Source organism: Dendrobates tinctorius, unplaced genomic scaffold, assembly GCF_039654945.1.
Source record: "Dendrobates tinctorius isolate UK_male_01 unplaced genomic scaffold, ASM3965494v1 ptg000006l, whole genome shotgun sequence".
NCBI classification, from domain to species: domain Eukaryota; kingdom Metazoa; phylum Chordata; class Amphibia; order Anura; family Dendrobatidae; genus Dendrobates; species Dendrobates tinctorius.
The window spans coordinates 2,928,974-2,956,528 of NW_027361674.1; the positions used below are offsets into that span (position 1 = coordinate 2,928,974).

The window sequence follows — 27,555 nt, forward strand, 5'->3', positions numbered from 1 at the left end:
CCAGTCAATGTGCACTGATGAGGTGCAGCCTTCCCTTTTCCGTCACTTGACCTGCAGGGGATACAGTGCTGAGATTGGAGGTACGCCAGTAATTATACAGTATTTTTTATTTTATGTTGCAACCTGGGGCTTTTAATAAGGAGTTGTCCAGTAGGACACGTCAGTGTTTGACGTTTTGGGGGCTGCCAGATTGTTTTACTGACAGCAAAAAGCAGAGACATGTCCTACTTTGGTCCATCCAAGCGATAGGAACTGTGAAAAGAACAGACAGCACGTGAATGGTAACCTCCGTGTCATTTTTTGCATATTGAGAATATGGATGACACGCTAATATGTATAACACATACATCACCGCCGTTCCTGGTACTGGGAGACTCATAAGTCTGCAGTCGCACAGTGAGTGAAGACCGTTTCAAATTGGTGTAAAAACACCCAAAGCCTGCAAAAATAATTTTTTTCAAAGATTTTATGCTAGTTTTTGATGAATCCGCCCCGTATCTCTTCAAAATGGTGTGTGATTTTATGCCATGTATTATTGTATAACATCACAGTGCACTTATAGGGGTTCTCTGGCCATTTATTTACCTACCCAAAGGGCTCAGGCAGACAGCCATATAAATAGGACAGAGATGAGAACGCAATGCTTGGACTGGCTGGCGGCTCTCCCGACCCGAGCATGACAGCTATAGACATAGAAATATATGTAGCTGTCACGCTCGGGTTGGGAGAGCTGCCGGCCAGTCCAAGCAATGCATTCCTCAATCCGATTTATACGTCTGTCTGAATGCTCCCTTAGGATAGATCATTAATACCAGATCTGTGTATTGTAGAGGGGATTCCAAATCAGTCCCTCATCTATTAGCCGTAGTGGATAGTTTCCACACATTGAAAAAGGTTTGTGCATTGTGGGGTCGCCTAGGTTCCTCCTCATCTACTTTCACAGAAGAGATGCCAACTCATCTCCTCTTTTTAATATCTTTATTATTGCTTACTTTCGTGTTAAAATACAATAAAATGTATTATGACACTTTGCAAATACCATTTGTTTCCTCTGACAATTATCGTGGCCGGACACGGATGGTTGGAGTATGCCTTTTAAAGCAATGGGGATAGTATTACGTGTGTCTAAGCTAGTGGCCTTATCAAAGTAACCAAAAGGAGGTGGACAAGATACAATTTCATTATAAAACATTGGTGCAGATTTTATAGAATAAATCTAAAATACCTGAATAATTTAAAATATACAGAAAAAAAACCCTATAGTATACATTGCATGGCAAAATGATCAGAACTCACAGTATCTCTATCATGCTAAGGCATATTATTGTAAAGTTCAGGATATCCACAATTTGTCCAGAAACTCTTGAGTTAACGATCAATCACAGACGTAACTCATACTCGTGGAGCTTCCATTGTCTGAATGGATCCAGCCGCTCTACACACAGCACGAACCTTGCATCCTGGAACCTTGGGACAAAGGTAAAACATATTTCCATTCCTTGTTGAGCGGTGTCTCCAGGATCGCTCATCTTATGGGTAAAGTAGTGTTCTAAGACACCAAGATGGACTATAAGCTGTTATACGTGCAACGTGTAAGAGCACGTTCACACTGTGGTCATTTTACAGACAAGACTCAAGAAAAAAAAAAAATTATCATTTACCCTGTAGTAAGTAAATAGTAATAGTACATGTAAATAAATAGTGAGCGCAGTTAACACCATTTTAATTTAAAAAGGGAATAAAAGTCACCCCACCAACATCGAGGTGGACCCATCAAATATTAATTTCTTGTACACGCATATTCAGGTATGCAGAACGTTTGAGAGAGCTGTTTTTCCACTGTGTACAGACTATTTGATTACTGCTTGTATACCTACATCCAGGCATACCCACCATTTGCCTCTTCTGTGGTTTTTCTCTTTTTACACATACTCATACTTGGTTTTATAAATGTTGGTTTAATAAAATTATTGATTTTATCATTGACCTATGTTTAAAGCTCGTTCTTTTTTTGGTGTTTATGTACATACACTACTATTCAAAAGTTTAGGGTCACTTAAAAATATCCTTATTTTTGAAGCAAAAGCACAGTTTTTTTCCAATGAAGCTAGCATTAAATGATTCAGAAATACACACTATACATTGTTAATGTGGTAAATAACTATTCTAGCTGCAAACATCTGGTTTGTAATGCAATATCTTCATAGGTGTATAGAGGCCCATTTCCAACAAACATCACTCCAGTGTTCTTATGGTACTTTGTGTTTGCTAACTGTGTAAGAAGGCTAATGGATGGTTACAATTCCCTTGAAAACCCTTGTGCAAGTATGTTAGCACAGCAGAAAACAGTTTGGCTGGTTAGAGAAGCTATGAACCGGACCTTCCTTTGAGCTAGTTGAGAATCTGGAGCATTACATTTGTTGGTTCCATTAAACTGTCAAAATGGACAGAAAAAAGAACTTTCATGTGAAACTTAACAGTCTATCCTTGTTCTTAGAAATGAAGGCTATTCCATGCGAGAAATTGCCAAGAAACTGAAGATTTCCTACAACGGTGTGTACTACTCCCTTAAGAAGAGAGTACAAACAGGCTGTAACCAGAGTAGAAAGAGAAGTGGGAGGCCAAGCTGCACAACTGAGCAACATGACAAGTACATTAGAGTCTGTAGTTTGAGAAGTCGACGCCTCACAGGTGCTCTACTGGCAGCTTCATTAAACAGTACCCGCAAAACGCCAGTGTCAAGGTCTACAGTGAAGAGGCGACTCTGGCATGCTGGCCTTCAGGGCAGAGTGGCAAAGAAAAAGCCATATCTGAGACTGGCTAATAAAAGGAAAAGATTAATATGGGCAAAAGAACATAGACATTGGACAGAGGGAGAATGGTAAAAAGTGTTATGGACAGATGAATCCAAGTTTGAGGTGTTTGGATCACACAGAAGAACATTTGTGAGACGCAGAACAACTGAAAAGATGCTGGAAGAGTGCCTGACGCCATCTGTCAAGCATGGTGGAGGTAATGTGATGGTCTGGGGTTGCTTTGGTGCTGGTAAAGTGGGAGATTTGTACAAGGTAAAAGAGATTTTGAATAAGGAAGGATATCACTCCATTTTTTGCAATGCAATGCCATACCCTGTGGACAGCGCTTGATTGGAGCCAATTTCATCCTACAACAGGACAATGACCCAAAGCACACCTCCAAATTATGCAAGAACTATTTAGGGAAGAAGCAGGCAGCTGGTATCCTATCTGTAATGGAGTGGCCAGCGCAGTCACCAGATCTCAACCCCATTGAGCTGTTGTTGGAGCAACTTGACCGTATGGTACGCAAAAAGTGCCCATCAAGCCAAACCAACTTGTGGGAGGGGCTTCTGGAAGCATGGGGTGAAATTTCTCCAGATTACCTCAGTAAATTAACTGCTAGAATGCCAAAGGTCTGCAATGCTGGAATTGCTGCAAAGGGAGCATTCTTTGATGAAAGCAAAGTTTGAAGGAGAAAATTATTATTTCAGATAAAAATCTTTTTTTCAAACCTTGTCAGTGTCTGGACTAGATTTTAAATTCATTTGGCAACACATTTGATTAATAAAACTATGAGTTTTCATGGAAAACACACAATTGTCTGGGTGACCCCAAACTTTTGAATGGTCGTGTGTGTTGTTTCCTGAAACAACAGGAAGATAGAATATAATAGCCCAAATGGATGGTGTGAAAATTGCAAGAGTTGTTTTTTTTTAACAAAGATTGTGAAAAGGAAAACAAAAATTGCCAATTTAAAACAAAATACATTTAACAGAAAAATTTGACTTCAATAATAGGTCATTTTCTGATGACACGTTCCCTTTAATAATTTACATGTATGATCCTGGTATGACATAGGTTTCCAGGAAGTCTAAAGTGAAGACTCATGAAAATGGCAAGAGAAGTTTCACTCTATTCTGCAAATGTTCATGCTTTTTCCAATCACGAAGGCAACCGTTGCTACCAGAGGTGTATGGTTTGTAAGGGTTATTACAAGGTGCTGTGAATTTACAACTCAGAATACAAGGTCAATAAACTACAGGAAATGCTGGTACATTGCCTAATGGGATTTTCTGGTTTTGGAAAACTCTTCTTCTCAGTCTCAAGGCCCCGTTACATTTAGCGATGCACCAGCGATCCCGACCACGATATGACCCGGTCAGGATCGCTGGTGCATCGCTAAATGGTCGCTAGTGAGCTTCCACACAGGCAGATCTTACCAGCGACATAGCAGCGGTCGGCGGTCGATACTCACCTGTCAGACGCGGCGAGGGTGACCGTCTTCCGCCCGCGTCCATGGCTCGCTCGTCGGCGCCAGCAGGAAGCCGACGACAAGAAATGGACCGGGCTGATCTCGCGCGATCAGCGATAACCAGCGGGGGAGCCGGTCAGAGGTGAGCATCACATGTAGCGATATCGCTAGTGATATCGCTGCTGCGTCACAAAATCGGTGACGCGCTAGCGATATCGCTATGTGTAACAGGCCCTTCAGTTTGTTAAAAAAAAAAATCTTTAATCACCCTGCCCAAGTCCAACTTGAAGTTTCCTTAGTAATATATATTCAAGAAAGAAATACACTATGGAACAAAGAATGGTCATTACATTTTTTAGTAGAATTTTCCTCTCCTGACTGCATTTTATAATAAATATAATGCCACATTTTAGAGGAAGCAATGATTTTTCATTACCAAAAAATACTTCAACCTATTTCACATTGATATTAATAGCACATATATCCAAAAGATGAACTGACTAATTCCTGTATGGGGTCAGAAAAAAATAGTCACAAGCTATCTGTAAAGAGGAAGCACATATTGTAACAACGTTGATAGATCTGAAACTAGAAATAAAAGTGTAAGCAACACCAACATTACACACTCAGATGACATTTGGTCCGATTTTTACAGACTGTCAGAATGGTGAAGACGGAGACAATTATTCTTTTTATTTCTCCACTTATGACAAAATCGGAGGACACTCGGACCACACTCTGTTCAAACTTTGATCAGGGTCGGATCAGATAATTGGTCCATTATTCTTATACATGGAAAAATCAGACGTGTGACTGATGCCCTACCCTGAATTATAACTTACTATTTGCAAAATGAAGGCCATTGCTACAAAGCGTTCCACAGGTCTTAATATTTAAACGTGAATGGTGTCAAAACAACATCTGACAATGTTGGGAAGGTGTTTGCCTAATATCTCTGAATTTGAAGTTCCCCCCTATATTTATATATATGAGCGAGGGACATGACAGATGTGGTTGTCCGTGCAGACACTGGACCACTCAGACTTTGTAATCAATTGTCCATGACCGGCCTCCAAAAAACAGTCGCTTTTCTTGTAATTGCATTAATTGTTCCAATATGCTTAAGGAACCTGTCATGAAAATAATGCCATTAAGCTGCAGATATGGGGTTAATCTGCAGGATAATAGTGCTCTGAAGCTGCGTGACCACGGCAATAGAGGCACCGTGGCCGGGAGGAAATGAACATTATTGCTCCTGGCAGCCTTGGGCTTTCAACTGCCCGGCGCGGCTACACCTGGCACTGACTCACAGCTGGCTCTACGGTGCATCAGTGCAAAGCGCGGTTACAGCTGCTGCTCACTATGAGCGGTGACTGAAGTCGTGCCGGCGGCGCCTGTATGACTGAAAGCCCAAGGCTGCCGGGAGCAATAAAGTTCATTTTGTCCTGGCAGTGAGGCATTCAGTTCCGCCACACGGCTTCACAGCACTATTAACCTGCAGAGTAACCTCATAATGGCGCTCTCATTCTGAATCTCGAATTGTTCTAGGAGATATTGTAACTCAGACCCCTTGAATTATCCTGGTACTCCTGACTGGCTGTTAGAACTATAATTGGTGCCAAGTGAGGGGACATGTCCACGTAGGAATTTGACCCTCTAAGGGTATCTAGGTGTCCATGGGATTCGAAGACCCACAGTTCTATGAAGTATGCTGACCAGGTACCCATAATGAGTCCTTCTACATCCTCCTTTATGTCCTCTTTATCATATTATCTATAGTCACCGATTTATATATAATTAGAATATTTTATATACTCCAGTCCTGAGACAAATGGTTTATGTAAACCCTGGCCAAAAGTGAGTGTTCTGGGACAGACGGTGTAACAGGATGGGAGGCTAGACTGGAGGGACACGGTCATCACCCCTATTCTAGTAAACAGTGAGGCACTTGCACCCAGGCGGCGGAATCTTCCATATGGATTCCCCACCGAATGCCCTATCAGATTCGCGCTTTGTGCACCATAAGCATCCATCACCCAGGACAAGTCGGCCTATATAATTATACTGTAAAATAAACTTTATTTATAAAAAAAAAGTCAGCCTATATAATTATATTGTAAAATAATCTTTATAAAAAAAATTAAGAGAATCCCTTTAAGGACTAAAGATGATGTATAACAATACAACAAAAACCGTCTTATTGCCATGGCCAACTGCTTCATGTTTTCCTTTGCATCCATTTCTATAGAATGAGCTCATTTACCAAAAAATGTCTGCAAAAATTGTTTTTTATGGACAAACTTTGTTGCCTATAACAACCAGTGCTCAGCTTTCATGCTATAAACAGTTCTGGTAAAATGGAAGCTATGCTGTGATTGGCTGCTACAAGTAACAACAAAAGGACATTTTCCCATCATAAAACTGCCCCATAAAACGCTGAACGGTTGCCCGGCCAATAAGAATGCAGCTTTCATTATTTTTTTTTATCTGTGCGGCGTTAGAAGAAGAAGCAATCTGATTGGTTTCTAGAGCTTGCGGCAAGAATGAGTCATGTGACACTGTTTACTTTTGCAGTCTGTTTTCTGGCTAGTGCGCTACTAGCCAGAAAACAATGACGTCATCAGCAAGCGACCCGGAAGCGGCGCCCACGTGTATGACAGGGAGACTGAGAAGCGACAACTGCGCAGCTGCTCATCGCCTGCATCCATTACACCGCTGTAGCGTCCATAAAGGTAATGATTGCGGTGTTGTTGCGGTTCAGGGGCGGTTTCTCTAGATCTTCCTTCTGGCAATATGGCTCCTCCTCCTCCATGATGTGATCATGGCTACTGGGTATTTTCATGTTTCTCTCTTCTCCTGTGAATATTGAGCAGCTTCTGCTTCCTCCATTTACATTCACTGGTTGTATAACGTAGGAGATCAGCGCCTGTAAAGTAGCCAGTAAATAAATGTCGCTGACCGCAGGTTGTCGCTCGCGATATGCATCCACTAAAGGCCAATTCATCATTTCTGCTTTTTTTTTTTTCAACTTTTGTCTTCAGTGACTTTTTGTTCCAAATTCTAAAGGGCTGTCACATTGTAGAAGGATCAACTTTATTCTCATTTGCACAAGGAAAGACTAGAAGCAATGGAATGAAGCTGAATGGGAGGAGACACAGATTAGATATTAGAAAAAACTTTTTGACAGTTAGAGTGATCAATGAGTGGAACAGGCTGCCACGAGAAGTGGTGAGTTCTCCTTCAATGGAAGTCTTCAAACAGAGGCTGGACAGACATCTAACTGGGATGATTTAGCGAATCCTGCGTTGAGCAGGGGGTTGGACCAGATGGCCCAGGAGGTCCCTTCCAACTCTACGATTCTATGATTCTATGATTCTAAATTCCTCAACATGGTGCATGTGGTTGAAGAATTTTGTGCAACAATAATCTTAAAAAGCTTTTCTTTTTAACCTACTATAACTTTTTAAGAGCCCCAAAAATCGCCTGTTCCAAAATTTGCATTGTGCTGACTGATTCTCCATGTCGGTACAATTACAGCAATCCCAAAAATTGTTTATTTCGCCATGTTTCGAAATCCACAGCTTTTTAGATTTTTGCCACAGTGGTGCTGTGTGAGGGCTTGTTTTTTTTTCTGTGGTGAGCTGTTGTTTTTCTTGATATAATTTTGTGCTTTCGTACAACATTTTGATTACTTTCATTGCATTTTATGAGGAGGTGTAGTGACTTAGAAAAAAATAGAATTTCAATTTTTTTTTTGGTGTATAATATGAGAGCTGAATTATGCAGGGGCAGAGACCCTGATTCCATTGATGTCACTTACTAGGCTGTGTTTTGTTTCAATACAATCACTGCTTTATCAGCAGGATATTATCACTACAGGACAAGGTGTATCATGCCTCCTGGTCCAACCACATCCCCACTACTGATTAGGCCTGTTTCACACTTCCGTTTTTTCAAATCCGTCAAAATCCGTTGGTTTCCGTAAAAAAACGGATCCGCCATTTTTTTGCAGGATCCGTTTTTTTTGTCCCATAGACTTCCATTAGTGGTTACCGCGGATCCGTCAAAAAAACGGATCCGGTTTTTTAAAAACGGATCCGTTTGCATCAGTTTCCGTCAAAAAAACGGAAACGGATCCGTTTGGCGGACACAAAAACGGAAGTGTGAAACAGGCCTTAGCAGATTTCTGTCAATATATAATGTACACAGACAGCTGCAAATCAGTGGTGTGGGCAGGGTTAACTAGAAAGCTGCCAATCTGTGATGGGGGTGGAGTTATACAGATCTCAGCATTCCCAGCTCTGCTGGATCTACAGCAGAGAAAACTGATTCTATCACAACTACTGCACCCAGTAAACTAAGTGATATACTATGAAATGCTTGTCTCAGTGCTTTTGTAATTTTTTTTTTTTTCCTCGTCTCTGATGCATCTAAAAAAGAAAAATATATACGGTACATTGCAAACTGCCAACATTTTGTGTACTCAGCTCCTTTGCAGTCCTATGTTACAGACTACAAACAAAATAAGTGTAGTCTGATTCTGCAGTCATGTTTCTCCACTTTAGGCCAGGATCACACATGCGAGAAACACGGCCGAGTCTCGCATGTTAATACCCGGCACTGCCACCGAACCTCGGGAGCTGAGCGTGCGGCCGCATAGCAATACATGAAGCTGCACGCTCCGCTCCCAAGTGCTGGCGGCAGTGCCGGGTATTAACATGCGAGACTCGGCCGTGTTTCTCGCATGTGTGATCCCGGCCTTATTCTCATTCCTTTTTATTACTAAATAACGGGTGGAGAAAAAAGTAGTACACTGAATGGTAATTTAGTTGTAGTCTCTTGTGGAGACACATAGGTGCTGTATACCCAAAACAGCAGTAGATTTTTAAACAGAACTTGTTAACATTGCTTTAAAAAAATTTATATTATAGGATTACAAATGGTTGCAGATATACAGTGGGTACGGAAAGTGTTCAGTCCACTTTAAATTTTTCACTCTGTTTCATTACAGCCATTTGGTAAATTCAAAAAAGTTAATTTTTTGTTCTCATTAATGTATACTCTGCACCCCATCTTGACTGAAAAGAAACAAATGTAGAAACTTTTGCAAATTTACTAAAAAAGAACTGAAATATCACATGGTCATAAGTGTTCAGACCCTTTGCTCAGTATTGAGTAGAAGCACCCTTTTGAGCTACTACAGCCATGAGTCTTCTTGGGAATGATGCAACAAGTTTTTCACACCTGGATTTGGGGATCCTCAGCCATTCTTCCTTGCAGATCCTTTCCAGTTCCATCATTCCATCAGGTTGGATGGTTGAACGTTGGTGGACAGCCATTTTCAGGTCTCTCCAAAGATACTCAATTGGGTTTAGGTCAGGGCTCTGACTGGGCCAGTCAAGAATGGTCACAGAGTTGTTCTGAAGCCACTCCTTTGTTATTTTAGCTATTTGGCCACATTCATGTTTCCTTCAATTGAAACCAGTTGTCCTGTCCTGCCCTGCAGCTGAAAAACACCCCCAGAGCATGATGCTGCCACCATCATGTTTCACTGTTGGGATTGTATTGGGCAGGTGATGAGCAGTGCTGGGTATTCTCCACACATACCGCTTAGAATTATCACCAAAAAGGTCTATCTTCGTCTCATCAGACCAGAGAATCTTATTTCTCATAGAATGGGAGTCCTTCATGAGTTTTTTAGCAAACTCTATGCGGGCTTTCATATGTCTTGCACTGAGGAGAGGCTTCTGTCTGGCCACTCTGCCATAAAGGCCCAATTGGTGGAGGGCTGCAGTCATAGTTGACTTTGTGGAACTTCCTCCCATCTCCCTACTGCATCTGTGGAGCTCAGCCACAGTGATCTTGGGGTTCTTCTTTACCTCTCTCACCAAGGCTCTTCTCCCACGATTGCTCAGTTTGGCTGGACATCCAGGTCTAGGAAGACTTCTGGTGGTCCCAAACTTCTTCCATTTAAGGATTATGGAGGTCACTGTGCTGTTAGGAACCTAGAGTACTGCAGAAATTCTTTTGTAACCTTGGCCAAATGTGTGCCTTGCCACAATTCTGTCTCTGAGCTCCTTGGTCAGTTCCTTTGACCTCATGATGCCACAATTCTGTCTGAGCTCCTTGGTCAGTTCCTTTGACCTCATGATTCTCATTTGGTCTGACATGCGCTGTGAGGTCTTATATAGACAGGTGTGTGCCTTTACAAATCAAGTTCTATCAGTTTAATTAAACACAGCTGGACTCCAATGAAGGAGTAGAATCATCTCAAGGAGGATCACAAGGAAGTGAACAGCATGTGACTTAAATATGAGTGTCTGAGCAAAGGGTCTGAATACTTATGACCATGTGATATTTCAGTTTTTTTCTTTTTTAATAAATTTCATCAATTTCTAAATTTGTTTTTTTCGGTCAAGATGGGGTGCAGAGTGTACATTAATGAGAAAAAATGAACTTTTCTGAATTTACCAAATAGCTGCAATGAAACAAAGAGTGAAAAATGTAAAGGGGTGTGAGTACTTTCCGTACCCACTGTATATATCCCTTTTCAGAAACTCTTGGATGTGTCCTGTCATGGCAAACTTAGTTCGATACAAACTTCTGAGCTATGCGTGTGCCCGGGTAGGACACATCAGAGGAGCTTCTGTTCTGTAGACCAAATATGATGAAACACTTCAATTATTTTTCTAAAGTATTCACGCCACTGTAACTGATTTTTTTTTTTTTCTTTTTTTTAATTTTAGAGTTTGCAAATCAGCATGAGTTTTGTGGAGTACAGAGAGTTGATTCAAGATGGCGACACAGCGATTGTGTTTTTGGGTCACGACTCCATGTTCCCTGTGACCATCCAACATGGAGGCCAGACGCAAACTAAATACGGAGTCATCAGACATTCCACTGACTTAATAGGGAAACGGTTTGGCTCCAAGGTGACTTGCAGCAAGGGAGGCTGGGTTTACGTCCTGTATCCCACCCCGGAGTTATGGACCATGAACCTTCCTCACCGCACGCAGATCCTATACTCTACAGATATTTCGATGATCACTATGATGCTGGAGCTGAAGCCTGGGTCGGTGGTTTGTGAATCAGGTAACTTTTTCTGCTATGGGAACCTTATTTCCTAACTAATGGGTTTCCTTAAGTGCCATTGAATTCAGTAGAGTAAGGTCCGCTAGTAGAGAGAGGTGAATGGTCCAGCGGCCACATCAATATTCCATGGCCATCGGACAGAGCCAGCGTACTTCCTGACTGCATCTCCGGCTCCTTTAGAGTGATGTCATCTTTGCGGCAGGATACATAAACGATGCCAGGCCAGCTAATCAAAAGAGGAGCCATGGGTGTCATCAGGTAGGAGGATACCCACTCATCTGATCGATGGGTTACAGTCCTGAAAATCACTTCTTCTGTTTTTTTCGCACTAGTCCATAGGTCTTGGTGCCAGGATGACTATCTGTTTATGACAGCAGAGAGATCTTAGCTGTTGCAACCTGATAGGCATGTCATGAAAAAGGGGGTTTCATTACAAATCAATCTGTTCAGGAGGTAGCAATTGGTTGGCATGGTTATGTGATGTCATTAGGTGACACGTCATCGCCCTGTAATCTAAAACTGAGCTGATGGCGGGTGCCGGCAGCCAGGGCCTGGAGATAAAATGGAAAGGTTGAGTATATTACAAACCTGCCCATAGCCTGGTAGGAGAGCTGGGTGACTGTGTCTCACATAGATGCTCATTCATTTAAACAGGCACTATTTGGAGGGATAGTGCCAGTCCTAGCGATGGGACGGTCTGTTAGTGAATAGGAGAGGTGGCTGCGTATTTGTCCATTCTTTGTGATTTGCTAACTTTAAATGTGTTTTAGGATTTTTTTTAGAATTACATTTCCTCCTCTATTTCTGGATAACCCCTTTAAGTTACCAGCTGCAATAGAAATGTGACAGCGACATGGGGGGTGGGAGCTCGCTGGCTTGCAGTAATCAGCTGATCCCCGGCGGCTTCATTTAGAAAAGTAATCATATAGATAGGATTACACCTTAGGTAAACCGTTGCCTTTCGGCTGGATCGGGTGCCCCGTGAGGGCTCGGATGATGATATTCTCCTCTATCATGACCAGTGGCTAAGGTGGTAGCTCGTTGAGCCCACCCGGCCGGTGATCAGCCTAATTGGTTTGGTTTTAGTTCACAAAGGTATAATTCAGTGGGCTCCGATGCACCCACCAAATTATTATTATTATGTTGTGCAGACCCTCAATGTTCTTCCAAAGTAACAGCCTTCTGCGCTTTAGTGGGTGCCACAGTCCCTTTGTTCTAGGCAGTTTTTGGAAGGCTAGACACCCCCCATCCCCAAAGATCTGTCTTTGAATATGCATTTTATTATAAGGGGTTAAACATCCTCAATATTATGGCTTCCTGTGGTTTTGACGTCCTGATTTGATACATCCACACATCTTCCCCTGTCGACGCCATGTTGCACCGTTGTGTATTTCATCTCGATAATGGTCTGCCAGCCTGCAAACCCCTCCATAAGCCGCTGTTCAGGGAGCTTAGTCAGGACACGTGACGGGCGCTCAGCTCCAGGTCACAGATGGCATCTCCACAGCGGAGGAACGTTGTATTCGGAAACTCGGCTCGTCTGCTTTGCTCCTTCAGCTTCCAGGGTTAACCCCTCAGCGGCTGGGGCAGGGAGCGAACACTGTGTGTGATGATCGGATACGTCATGTGTCAGTGTTACAGGCCCTTGTGTGAGTGGGAAATGCTGCTTTACCCTCAGTTATATTCTGCCATCAAACACTTCTCACAGCTGAGGGTTTGCTACCATTGTATCTGGTCTCAGTAGTGCTCCACAGTGCGTTTTTGTCTGGTCCAGGTTTAGTTTGCTACAATATCTTTTTCCTGGAAAACTAGAAATAATTGTAGCAAATCCTCAGCTGCGAGAAGCATTCAGTGCGCTGCCCCCCTGAGAATTTCGCTTTTTCATCTTTTTTTCTTTTCATTCACCATACAGTTCCCAAGATATGGGCTCTTTTATTTATGGCAAAGTTCTATGGTCTTTGCAAGGGGGTATGGCACACAGCCGGCTAAAGACACGCCCCAGAGGATCTGCGTGCCAAGCCTCCTTGGCAAAAAAACAACATAAAATCAAGGGCTAAATGAAAAGTCCCATATCTCTATAATCATACGTCAGATTTATAGATAATAAAAAAGAATAACTCTGGAGCAGTGTGAATATAATAAGGGCAAACAATGGACACTTTAGATCTGATGAATGGTCCTATTAAATGTATGTCATCAATATCAGATCAGTGGAGTCCAACATCGGTCATCACCACTGATTGGCTGTGAGCAGGTCCTGCCAGATGTATGCAGACGGAGCAGCAGAGCGCCACACACTGCAGTGGCCGTTCTCATGTACTGCAGATCAATTTTTATAGAGGTGAATAGGAGTTGAGCTGCAGTATCCCTAGTAATGGCTGATCAGTGTCCATTTGTCCTCTCCTGCTGATTGTCCTTATATGCCCGCTGCATTCCTCCTGTGCATGTACAGTTACTGTCCGGCAGAGTAATATGATTCACCGGCCACCAGGCTGAAATCTCTTGGGCTTGGTACACAGTGATTGTATGGACATAGCGCCTCCTGTCACTCACTTATTGTCCTCGGAACAAGAGACAAAGAGAACATGATGGAGACTTGTACACATTGGAGACCCTCAAGACGCTTCTCACAGATCATACGTATGTGCTTGTATGTATAGTACAGACCAAAAGTTTGGACACACCTTCTCATTCAAAGAGTTTTCTTTATTTTCATGACTATGAAAATTGTAGATTCACTCTGAAGGCATCAAAACTATGAATTAACACATGTGGAATTATATAATTAACAAAAAAGTGTGACCTTCATTTCTTAAAGTAACAATGGCCACTCATTTTTCTTACCTGCTTTTTTCTTGCCATAATACAAATTCTAACAGTCTATTCAGTAGGACTATCAGCTGTGTATCCACCAGACTTCTGCACAACACAACTGATGGTCCCAACCCCATTTATAAAGCAAGAAAACCCACTTATTAAACCTGACCGGGCACACCTGTGAAGTGAAAACCATTTCCGGTGACTACCTCTTGAAGCTCATCAAGAGAATGCCAAGAGTGTGCAAAGCAGTAATCAAAGCAAACGGTGGCTATTTTGAAGAACCTAGAATATAAGACATATATTTTCAGTTGTTTCACACTTTTTTGTTAATTATATAATTCCACATGTGTTAATTCATAGTTTTGATGCCTTCAGAGTGAATCTACAATTTTCATAGTCATGAAAATAAAGAAAACTCTTTGAATGAGAAGGTGTGTCCAAACTTTTGGTCTGTACTGTATATGTATATATGTGTATATATAATATATATGCATTCTGTGTGTGAATATACAGTAGGGGGAATGATTATTTGATCCCTTGCTGATTTTGTAAGTTTGCCCACTGATAAAATTATAGACTGTTTATATCTTTAAGGGTAGGTTAATTTTAACATTGAGAGAATATCAAAAATAAAATCCAGAAAATCACATTGTATAAATTATATAAATGTATTTCCATTTTGCAGTGAGAAATAAGTATTTGATCCCTCTGGCAAACAAGACTTATTACTTGGTGGCAAAACCCTTGTTGGCAAGCACAGCAGTCAGACGTTATTTGTAGTTGATGAGGAAGTTTGTGCACAGGTCAGTAGGAATTTTTGTCCACTCCTCTTTGCAGATCATTAATATTTTGAGGCTGTCGCTTGGCAACTCGGAGCTTCATCCCCCTCCATAAGTCTTTTATGGGATTAAGGTCTGGACACTGGCTAGGCCACTCTATGACCTTTAATGTGCTTCTTTTTGAGCCACTTCTTTGTTACCTTGGCTGTATGTTTTGGGTTATTGTTTTGCTGGAAGACCCAGCCATGACCCATTTTTAATGTTCTGGCGGAGCGAAGGAGGTTGTCACTCAGGATTTTACGGTACATGGCTCCATCTAGTCTCCCATTGATGCGGTGAAGTAGTCCTATGCCCTTAGCAGAGAAACACCCCCAAAACATAATGGTTCCACTTCCATGCTTGACAGTGGGGATGGTATTCTTTGGGTCATAGGCAGCATTTCTCTTCCTCCAAACATGGCGAGTTGAGTTAATGCCAAAGAACTCAATTTTTGTCTTATCTGACCACAACACCTTCTCCCAATCACTCATAGAATAATCGCGGTGCTCACTGGCAAACTTCAGATGGGCCTACACACGTGCCTTCTTGAGCAGGGGCCTTGTGGGTACTACAGGATTTTGACCCCTTCACCCCCAAGGGTGGTTTGCACGTTCATGACCGGGCCAATTTTTACAATTCTGACCACTGTACCTTTATGAGGTCATAACTCTGGAACGCTTCCATGGATCCCGGTGATTCTGACATTGTTTTCTCGTGACATATTGTACTTCATGTTAGTGGTAAAATTTCATTCAAATAACTTGCGTTTATTTGTGAAAAAAACGGAAATTTGGCAAAAATTTTGAAAATTTCGCAATTTTCCAACTTTGAATTTTTATGCCCTTAAATCACAGAGATACGGCACAAAAAAAACTTGATAACTAACATTTCCCACATGTTTACTTTACATCAGCACAATTTTGGAACCAAAATTTTTTTTTGTTAGGAAGTTATAAGGGTTAAAAGTTGACCAGCGATTTCTCATTTTTACAACACCATTTTATTTTTAGGACCACATCACATTTGAAGCCACTTTGAGGGGTCTATAGGATAGAAAATACCCAAAAGTGACACCATTCTAAAAACTGCACCCCTTAAGGTGCTCAAAACCACATTCAAGAAGTTTATTAACCCTTTAGGTGCGTCACAGGAATTTTTTTGAATATTTAAAAAAAAATGAACATCTAACTTTTTTTCACAAAAAAAATACTTCAGGTTCAATTTTTTTTATTTTACCAAGGGTAACAGGAGAAATTGGACTGCAAAAGTTATTGTGCAATTTGTCCTGAGTACGCTGATACCTGATTTGTGGGGGGGAACGACTGTTTCGGCGCATGGCAGAGCTCAGAATGGAAGGAGCGCCGTTTGACTTTTTCAATGCAAAATTGGCTGGAATTCAGATCGGACGCCGTGTCACGTTTTGGAGAGTCCCTGATGTACCTAAACAGTGGAAACCCCCTACAAGTGACCCCATTTTGGAAACTAGACCCCCCAAGGAACTTATCTAGATATGTGGTGAGAACTTTGAACCCACAAGGGCTTTACAGAAGTTTATAACGTACAGCGGTACAATTAAAAAATCATATTTTTTCCACAAAAATGATCTTTTCACCCCAATTTTTATTTTCCCAAGGGTAACAGGACCCTAAAAGTTATTGTGCAATTTGTCCTGAGTATGCTGATACCCCACATGTGGGGGTAAACCACTATTTGGGCGCATGGCAGAGCTCGGAAGGGAAGCAGCGCCATTTGACGTTTTTGGCTGGAATTGAGATCGGACACCATGTCGCGATTGGAAAACCCCTGATGTACCAAAACAGTGGAAACCCCCCACAAATGACACCATTTTGTAAACTAGACCCCCCAAGGAACTTATCTAGATGTGTGGTGAGCACTTTGAACCCCCCAGTGCTTCACAGAAGTTTATAACGCCCGGGCGTGAAAATAAAAAATTTGTATTTTTTTCCACAAACATGATCTTTTAGTCACCATTTTTTTTATTTTCCCAAGGGTAACAGGAGAAATTGAACCCCAAAAGTTGTTGTCCTGAGTTGTCCTGAGTTGGCTGACACCCCATATGTGGGAGAAAACTACTGTATGGACACACGTCAGGGCTCGGAAGGGAAGTAGTGACGTTTTGGAATGCAGACATTGATGGAATGGTCTGCGGGTGTCATGTTGCCTTTGGAGAGCCCCTAATGTACCTAAACAGTGGAAACACCCACAAATGACCCCATTTTGGAAACGAGAACCCCTAAGGAACTTATCTAGATGTGTGGTGAGCACTTTGAACCCCCAAGGGCTTCACAGAAGTTTATAATGCCCGGGCATGAAAATAAAAAAATCGTATTTTTTCCACAAACATGATCAATTAGTCCCCAATTTTTTCATTTTCCCAAGGGTAACAGGAGAAATTGGACCCCAAAAGTTGTTGTCCAATTTGTCATGAGTACGCTGACACCCCATATGTGGGAGAAAACTACTGTATGGACACACGTCGGGGCTCGGAAGGGAAGCAGTGCCATTTTGGAATGCAGACTTTGATGGAATGGTATGCGGGTGTCATGTGCGTTTGGAGAGCCCCTGATGTTCCTAAACTATTGAAACTCCCCACAAGTGACCCCATTTTGGACACTAGACCCCCCACGGAACTTATCTAGATGTGTGGTGAGCACTTTGAACCCCCAAGTGCTTCACAGAAGTTTATAACGCTCGGACGTGAAAATAAAAAAATCATTTTTTTTCCACAAAAATGATATTTTTGCCTCCAATTTTTTATTTTCCTAAGGGTAGCAGGAGAAATTGGACCCCAAAAATTGTTTTGCAATTTGTCCTGAGTAGGCTGAAACCCTACATGTGGGGGTAAAACACTGTTTGGGCGCATGGCAGAGCTTGGAAGGGAAGGAGCACCATATGACTTTTTCAACTCAGAATTGGCTGGAATTGAGATCAGACGCAATGTTGCATTTGTTGAGCCCCTGATGTGCCCAAACAGTGGAAACCCCAATTCTAACTCCAACCCGAACCCCAACACACCCCTAACCCTAATCTCAGCCCTAGCCCTAACCCTAATGGAAAAATGGAAATAAATACATTTTTTAAATTTTATTATTTTTCCCTAACTAAGGGGGTGATAACGGGGGGTTTGATTTACTATTTATGGCGGTTTTTATTTTTGGCAGCTGTCGCACGCTGAAAGACGCTTTTTATTGTAAAAATAGTTTTTGCATCACCACATATTGAGAGCTATAATTTTTCCGTATTTTGACCCACCAAGTCATGTGAGGTCTTATTTTTTGCGGGACGAGTTGACGTTTTTATTGGTACCATTTTCGGGCACGTGACATTTTTTGATCGCTTTTTATTCCGATTTTTGGGACGCAGAATGAACAAAAACCAGCGTTTCATGAATTTCTTTTGGGGGAGTGCGTTTACACCGTTCCGCGTGCGGTAAAATTGATAAAGCGGTTTTATTCTTCGGGTCAGTACGGTTACAGCGATACCTCATTTAGGTCGTTTTTTTATGTTTTGTCGGTTTTATGCAATGAAAACTATTTTATATAAAAAATAATTATTTTTGCATCGCTTTATTCTGCGAGCTATAACTTTTTTATTTTTTCGCTGATGATGCTGTGTGGCGGCTCGTTTTTTGCGGGACAAGATGACGTTTTCAGTGGTACCATGGATATTTATATGTGTCTTTTTGATCGCGCGTTATTACACTTTTTGTTTGGCGGTATGATAATAAATCATTATTTTTTGCTTCGTTTTTTATTTTTATTTTTTAAGGGGTTCGCTAAAGGGGTTAACTAATGGGACAGTTTTATAGGGCGGGTCGTTACGGACGCGGCGATACCTAATATGTGTACTTTTATTGTTTTGGGGTTTTTTTATTTTCAAAAAATGAGTTTATTGGGGAATATATATTTTTTTTTTTTTTACTAATTTATTTGGCGATTTTTTTTTTTTTTTTTTTGAAAATTATTTTTACACTTTTTTTTTTATTTTTTTTTTACTTTATTACATAGTCCCAGGTGGGACATCACTGTCCTGTGACAGATCGCTGATCTGTCACATCACAGATCACAGTGACAGATCAGCATCTGTCACAGGCATTGAAGAAGACTTCCTCTTGCCTGCAGGCCCCCAAAGGCCCCCGTCGCCATCTTGGATTCGGGAGCCTGGAGGAAAGGAGCCCCCCGCAGCAGCGCTGCACATTGCGCTGCCGTGGGGGGCTCAGGGAAGCATGGAGGGAGCCCCCTCCCTGCCGATGCTTCCTTTTAACTCCCGGTACACCGCGATCGTGTTTGATCGCGGTGTGCAAGGGGTTAACGTGTCGGGGGCGGTCCGTGACCGCCCCTGACACATTGTGCCGGGTGTCAGCTGCGATAATCAGCTGACACCCGGCCGCGATCAGCGGCGCTCACCACGCTGATCGCGGTAGACGTACTATCCCGTCCATGGGCATAGGGGCCCGGGTCCCATGGACGGGATAGTGCGTCTCATGTCAGGAAGGGGTTAAACTGTTAAGGCGTAATGTGTTACCAATGGTTTTCTTGGTGACTGTGGTCTCAGCTGCCTTGAGATCATTAACAAGTTCCCCCCTTGTAAGTTGTAGGCTGATCTCTCCCCTTCCTCATGATCACGGATACCCCACGAGGTGAGATTTTACATGGTGCCACAGATCGATGTCGATTGACAGTCATTTTGTATTTCTTCCATTTTCTACTATTGCACCAACAGTTGTCTCCTTCTCACTCAGCACCTTACTTATGGTTTTGTGGCTCCTTCCAGCTTTGTGCAGGTCTATGATCTTGCCCCTGACATCCTTATAAAGCTCTTTGGTCTTGCCCATGTTGTAGAGGTTAGAGTCTGACTGATTAAGTCTGTGGACAGGAGTCTTTTATAAATTGACTATGTAAGACAGCTGTAGGTTATGAGTTCATTAGTAGCGTCTAACTGGTCTGTAGGAGCCAGAACTCTTAATAGTTGGTAGGGGATCAAATACTTATTTCTCATTGCAAAATGCAAATAAATTTATATAATTTATACAATGTGATTTTCTGGATTTTATTGATATTCTTTCAATGTTAAAATTAACCTACCCTTAAAATTATAGACTGTTCATATCTTTGTCAGTGGGCAAACTTACAAAATCAGCAAAGGATCAAATATTTTTCCCCCACTGTATATTCACACACAGCATGCATATATATTATATACACACGTATATACTGTATATACATACACGCACACGTATGATCTGTGAGAAGCGTCTTGAGGGTCTCCACAGTGTAGAATCTCCATCATGTTCTTTGTCTCTTGTTCCGAGGACAATATGTGAGTGACAGGAGGCGCTACGTCCATACAATCACTGTGTACTAAGGAAAGCGTCCTCTAAAAATATATTATATTTTTATAAAACTGTGCAGTGGTCTCTTAATTTTTTGCCAGAGCTGTAAATGCACGTGAATACACACTCATATATTATATGTGCACAGAGAAGTACAGTATATACACACTCTCCTACATGAATTTATACCTACACAGTACACTTTGCAGACCTCTAAGCTCTTTGGGTGACAAGTCCATCAGCACCAGGATGGCAGATAAATTTCATCAGGAAGTGAGAGGCGATAGTGACTTGGCATCCGTCAGCAGCCTAAAAGTGAGAGGCGCTAGTGACATGGCATCCGTCAGCAACCTAAAAGTGAGAAGCGCTAGTGACATGGCATCTGTCAGCAGCCTAAAAGTGAGAAGCGCTAGTGACATGGCATCTGTCAGCAACCTAAAAGTGAGAAGCGCTAGTGACATGGCATCTGTCAGCAACCTAAAAGTGAGAAGCGCTAGTGACATGGCATCCGTCAGCAGCCTAAAAGTGAGAGGCGCTAGTGACATGGCATCCGTCAGCAACCTAAAAGTGAGAGGCGCTAGTGACATGGCATCCGTCAGCAGCCTAAAAGTGAGAGGCGCTAGTGACATGGCATCCGTCAGCAACCTAAAAGTGAGAGGTGTTAGTGACATGGCATCTGTTAGCATCCTAGAAGTGAGAAGCGCTAGTGACATGGCATCTGTCAGCAGCCTAGAAGTGAGAAGCGCTAGTGACATGGCATCCGTCAGCAACCTAAAAGTGAGAAGCGCTAGTGACATGGCATCTGTCAGCAGCCTAGAAGTGAGAAGCGCTAGTGACATGGCATCCGTCAGCAGCCTAAAAGTGAGAGGCGCTAGTGACATGGCATCCGTCAGCAACCTAAAAGTGAGAGGCGCTAGTGACATGGCATCCGTCAGCAACCTAAAAATGAGAGGCGCTAGTGACATGGCATCCGTCAGCAACCTAAAAGTGAGAGGCGCTAGTGACATGGCATCCGTCAGCAACCTAAAAGTGAGAGGTGTTAGTGACATGGCATCCGTTAACAGCCTAGAAGTGAGAAGCGCTAGTGACATGGCATCTGTCAGCAGCCTAAAAGTGAGAAGCGCTAGTGACATGGCATCCATTAGCAGCCTTGAAGTGAGAAGCGCTAGTGACATGGCATCCGTCAGCAGCCTAAAAGTGAGAGGCGCTAGTGACATGGCATCCGTCGGCAACTTAAAAGTGAGAGGTGTTAGTGACATGGCATCCGTTAGCAGCCTAGAAGTGAGAAGCGCTAGTGACATGGCATCTGTCAGCAGCCTAGAAGTGAGAAGCGCTAGTGACATGGCATCCATTAGCAGCCTTGAAGTGAGAAGCGCTAGTGACATGGCATCCGTCAGCAGCCTAAAAGTGAGAGGCGCTAGTGACATGGCATCCGTCAGCAACCTAAAAGTGAGAGGCGCTAGTGACATGGCATCCGTCAGCAGCCTAAAAGTGAGAGGCGCTAGTGACATGGCGTCCGTCAGCAACCTAAAAGTGAGAGGTGTTAGTGACATGGCATCTGTTAGCATCCTAGAAGTGAGAAGCGCTAGTGACATGGCATCTGTCAGCAGCCTAGAAGTGAGAAGCGCTAGTGACATGGCATCCGTCAGCAACCTAAAAGTGAGAAGCGCTAGTGACATGGCATCTGTCAGCAGCCTAGAAGTGAGAAGCGCTAGTGACATGGCATCCGTCAGCAGCCTAAAAGTGAGAGGCGCTAGTGACATGGCATCCGTCAGCAACCTAAAAGTGAGAGGCGCTAGTGACATGGCATCCGTCAGCAACCTAAAAATGAGAGGCGCTAGTGACATGGCATCCGTCAGCAACCTAAAAGTGAGAGGCGCTAGTGACATGGCATCCGTCAGCAACCTAAAAGTGAGAGGCACTAGTGACATGGCATCCATCAGCAGCCTAAAAGTGAGAAGCGCTAGTGACATGGCATCCGTCAGCAGCCTAAAAGTGAGAGGCGCTAGTGACATGGCATCCGTTAGCAGTCTAGAAGTGAGAAGCGCTAGTGATATGGCATCTGTCAGCTGCAAAGGAGTGAGAGGCGCTAGTGGCATGGCATCCGTTAGCAGCCTAGAAGTGAGAAGCGCTAGTGACATGGCATCTGTCAGCAGCCTAAAAGTGAGAGGCGCTAATGATATGGCATCCGTTAGCAGTCTAGAAGTGAGAAGCGCTAGTGACATGGCATCCGTCAGCAGCCTAAAAGTGAGAGGTTCTAGTTACTTGGCATCCGTTAGCAGTCTAGAATTGAGTGATGCTAGCGACACGGCATCCGTCAGAAGCATGGGAGAGGCACTAGTGACTTGGCATCAGTCAGCAGCCTAAAAGTGAGAAGCGCTAGTGGCATGGCATCCATTAGCAGCCTAGAAGTGAGAAGTGCTAGTGACTTGGCATCCGTTAGCAGCCTAAAAGTGAGATGCGTTAGTGACTTGGCATCCATCGGCGGTCTAGAAGTGAGTCGCCAGATAAGGCCTTTTTTAAATGCCACAAATATTCTGGATTTCAATAATAAATTCCAGGTAAATTGCTGTTTGTGTCGCAGATCTGCATAATTCTCACCTTTTTGCAGTATTATATCAGGATTGTTCCCCCAGAAATTGGCGCTGTTGTCTTGTATTTGCAAAATAATTTTGATATTTTTGGATATATCAGAATTGTTTTTTCAATGCCTTTAAAATGAGCAATAAGTCACCTTTACAAATATAGTGTTGGTCAGGATTCCCCTATCATTTTGTGTCTCCAATACTACCCCCTTCACTCTTGCTAACGTAATGACTATACTGTTAGAGGTACGACTGTTACCATGGAGACACTTAGCCCTGCGCAGGAGCTGTGAACATACAATGCTAACATTGTAAACTTGCCAAAATTGCTATATTTCTTTAGTTTTAGGTACATTAAGTGAAACAAATTGTTTACCAAGTTGGACATTTTGTAAAGGGTTTGTCTGAAACTAAAGTAATCAGTTTTTTTTTGTTTTTTTTTTCCCCCTTTTGAGAAACAGCGCCTCTCTTAACCATGGGTTGTGTCTGGTATTGCAGCATTCACTTAAAGGGGCTGAACTGCAATTTCGGATGCAAGATATGGACCAGGGCGGCAGTACTTCAGTACAAAGGTGTTAGGTTCTTCTAATCTGCGCCACCTCCTCGCCCCCATGTCTGTAGCTCAGGTGTTGTATTTTCTGTCTCCAGAGAGAATAGGATTGAATCGGGAATCTAATCTGATTTGTTTCTGCCCTCTTATTTTTGAGATTGATGCTGCGGCACGTAATGAATCTGTCCGAGGCCTCAGACATCACGTCTCTCCCTTATAAACATGCTGGTAGACGATTTTTCTCTGGAGATGCTGGGATGATTTTGATTTGACAGAAACTGTATCATATTGTATCATATTTAACCATTGAGATCCCAAACTGTGCGGTGGACGGATGGAGACAAGCCGCTTCACCTTGAATTCCAGCAAGAGGTTATTACACTAAAATGACAGTAACCGCGTACCTGATAGTCTACCAATCCTGCAGTTTAAAGGGGTTGTCCCATAGTAGTATTTGTAGTTTTTCCCAAATACAATAGGTGTTAAATGTATGATCACTGGGGGTCCGGTAAAAACCCTCACTGATCCCAAGAATGGTGCCAAATTCTTTTGTTAGTGGAGCCTTAGTGAGCATGTGCAACCACTACTATACAGTAGTAATAGTGAATGGTGCAGAGGTCGCACATGCTCAATAACTCTTTCTCTCTCGATGTGAAGAATGTGTGTGTGTCTATCAGTAATATAGCTGGATGTTAGCTTTGTGTGTCCCTCTTTCAGTAATATAGGCTGGATGTGAGCACTGTGTGTCCTTCTCGGTAATATAGGCTGGATGTGAGCACTGTGTGTCCTTCTCGGTAATATAGGCTGGATGTGAGCACTGTGTGTCCTTCTCGGTAATATAGGCTGGATGTGAGCACTGTGTGTCCTTCTCGGTAATATAGGCTGGATGTGAGCACTGTGTGTCCATATAGGCTGGATGTGAGCACTGTATGTCCCTCTCTCGGTAATATAGGCTGGATGTGAGAACTGTGTGTGTCTCTTTCTCGGTAATATAGTCTGGATGTGAGCACTATGTATCCTTTTCAGTAATTTAGGCTGAATGTGACCACCATGTGTCCTTCTCGGTAATATATGCTGGTTGTGAGCACTGTGTGTCCTTCTCAGTAATATAGGCTGGATATGAGCACACTATGTCCTCTGTAATATAGGCTGGATGTGAGTACTGTGTGTCCTCGGTAATATAAGCTGGATGTGAGCACTGTGTGTCCATATAGGCTGGATGTGAGCACTGCGTGTCTCTCTCTCTCGGTAATATAGGCTGGATGTCAGAACTGTGTGTCTCTCTCTCTCTCTCTCAGTAATATAGTCTGGATGTGAGCACTATGTATTCTTTTCAGTAATTTAGGCTGAATGTGAGCACCATGTGTCCTTCTCGGTAATATAGGCTGGATGTAAGCACTATGTGTCCTTTTCAGTAATTTAGGCTGGATATGAGCAATCTTGTGTCCGTCTCAGTAATATAGGCTGGATGTGAGCACTGTGTCTCTCTCTCGGTAATATAGGCTGGATGTGAGCACTGTGTGTTTCTCAGTAAGTATACAGTCATACCCAAAAGTTTTGAGAATGACACAAATATTAATTTTAACAAAGTCTACTGCTTCATTTTTTCTAATGGCAATTTGCATATACTCCAGAATGTTATAAAGAGTGATCAGCTTAACAGCAATTACTTGCAAAGTCAATATTTGCCTAGAAAATGAACTTTATCCCCCAAAACACATTTCAACATCATTGCAGCCCTGCCTTAAAAGGACCAGCTAACATCGTTTCAGTGATTGCTCCATTAACACAGGTGTGGGTGTTGATGAGGACAGGGCTGGAGATCAATCTGTCATGATTAAGTAAGAATGACACCACTGGACACTTTAAAAGGAGGCTGGTGCTTGGCATCATTGTTTCTCTTCTGTTAACCATGGTTATCTCTAAAGAAACACGTGCAGTCATCATTGCACTGCAAAAAATGGCCTAACAGGGAAGAGTATCGCAGCTAGAAAGATTGCACCTCAGTCAACAATCTATCGCATCATCAAGAACTTCAAGGAGAGAGGTTCCCTTGTTGCTAAAAAGGCTCCAGGGCGCCCAAGAAAGACCAGCAAGCGCCAGGATCGTCACTTAAAAGTGTTTCAGCTGCGGGATCGGGCTACCAGCAGTGCAGAGCTTGCTCAGGAATGGCAGCAGGCCGGTGTGAGTGCATCTGCACGCACTGTGAGGCGGAGACTCTTGGAGCAAGGCCTGGTCTCAAGGAGGGCAGCAAAGAAGCCACTTCTCTCCAGAAAAAACATCATGGACAGACTGATACTCTGCAAGAGGTACAGGGAGTGGACTGCTGAGGACTGGGGTAAAGTCATTTTCTCTGATGAATCCCCTTTTCGATTGTTTGGGACATCTTGAAAACGGCTTATTCGGAGAAGACGAGGTGAGCGCTACCACCAGTCTTGTCTCATGCCAACTGTCAAGCATCCTGAAACCATTCATGTGTGGGGTGGCTTCTCAGCCAAGGGAATGGGCTCTCTCTGTCTTGACTAAAAACACAGCCATGAATAAAGAATGGTACCAGAATGTCCTCCAAGAGCAACTTCTCCCAACCGTCCAAGAGCAGTTTGGCGATTAACAATGCCTTTTTCAACATGATGGAGCACCTTGCCATAAAGCAAAGGTGATAACTAAATGGCTCAGGGAGCAAAACATATAGATTTTGGGACCATGGCCTGGAAACTCCCCAGATCTTAATCCCATTGAGAACTTGTGGTCAATCATCAAGAGACGGGTGGACAAACAAAAACCTTCAAATTCAGACAAAATATAAGCATTGATTTTGCAAGAATGGACTGCTATCAGTCAGGATTTGATCCAGAAGTTGATTGAGAGCATGCCAGGGAGAATTGCTGAGGTCCTGAAGAAGAAGGGTCAACACTGCAAATATTGACTTGCTGCATTAACTCATTCTAACTGTCAATATAACCTTTTGTTACTCATAATATGATTGCAATTATATTTCTGTATGTGATAAAAACATCTCACAAACACACATAAAAACCAGAGGCCAACAGATCATGTGAAAATATAATATTTGTGTCATTCTCAAAACTTTTGGCCATGACTGTAGGCTGGATGTGAGTACTGTGTGTCCTTCTCGGTAATATAAGCTGGATGTGAGCACTGTGTGTCTCTCAGTAATATAGGCTGGATGTGAGCACTATGTATCCTTTTCAGTAATTTAGTCTGGATGTGAGCACTGTGTGTCTCTCGGTAATCTAGGCTGGATGTGAGCACTGTGTTTGTTTCTCTCTCTCTCAGTAATATAGGCTGGATGGGAGCACTGTGTCTCTCTCTCCCGGTAATATAGGCTGGATGTGAGTTCTTTTTCTCTTTCTCTCTTTTTCTCTCTTTTTCTCTCTCTTTCTCTCTCATAGGCTGGATGTGAGCTCTGGGTGTAAACTGTACATATTTCCCCCACGTGCTTTCCTCTTTTCATTATACAGCCTATTTTCTCTGCCCTCCCTGAGATTGTACCTGGTGTCCCCCACCACCTCTCCACCACTGATGGCTGGCTTTTATATTGAGTATAACGGGAATGTTTCTATTCATTGCCAGCACACACAGATCTGAGAAAAGTAGAAGGACACTTCGTCTATATAGGATATTGTACCATTTCTTCGCAGATTGAGTCTCCCATACTGTCACTCATATTTCTTTGCTTTTTGGGTTACTGGAGCCCCCATTTACCCCGTTTTTGTTTCTTTAGGTACAGGCAGTGGTTCTCTTTCCCATGCCATCATCCGCACCGTGGCCCCCACTGGACACCTTTACACGGTGGAGTTCCACCAGCAGAGAGCAGAGAAAGCTATGGAGGAATTCCGTCAACATAAAGTGGATTATCTGGTCACTGTGAAGAACCAGGACGTATGCAAGAATGGATTTGGGGTGTCTCGCATCGCGGATGCTGTCTTTTTGGACATCCCATCCCCCTGGGAGGCTATTGATCATGCGAAGGATGCTTTGAAGATTGAAGGTAAGTCTTACCATATTCTACCAAATTTCTTTCTTAGATCTCGGAGAACAGTTGTC

At 42.8% G+C, this 27,555-nt stretch overlaps 1 protein-coding gene across 2 annotated transcripts in view; it reads left to right on the top strand.

Annotated features, from left to right (window-relative positions):
• The first annotated feature begins 6,844 nt into the window (after positions 1-6,844).
• TRMT61A (tRNA methyltransferase 61A) overlaps positions 6,845-27,555 on the top strand; it is a 32,369-nt gene continuing 11,658 nt past the window's right edge. The window contains exons 1-3 of one of the 2 annotated variants that reach the window (XM_073569938.1): positions 6,845-7,001; positions 11,016-11,361; positions 27,233-27,499. In XM_073569938.1, coding sequence (XP_073426039.1) covers positions 11,031-11,361; positions 27,233-27,499 — 598 coding nt within the window. In that variant the 5' untranslated portion in view covers positions 6,845-7,001; positions 11,016-11,030. Of the gene's footprint in view, positions 7,102-11,015; positions 11,362-27,232; positions 27,500-27,555 lie in introns of both variants that reach the window. The other variant, XM_073569945.1, reaches the window with a different exon arrangement.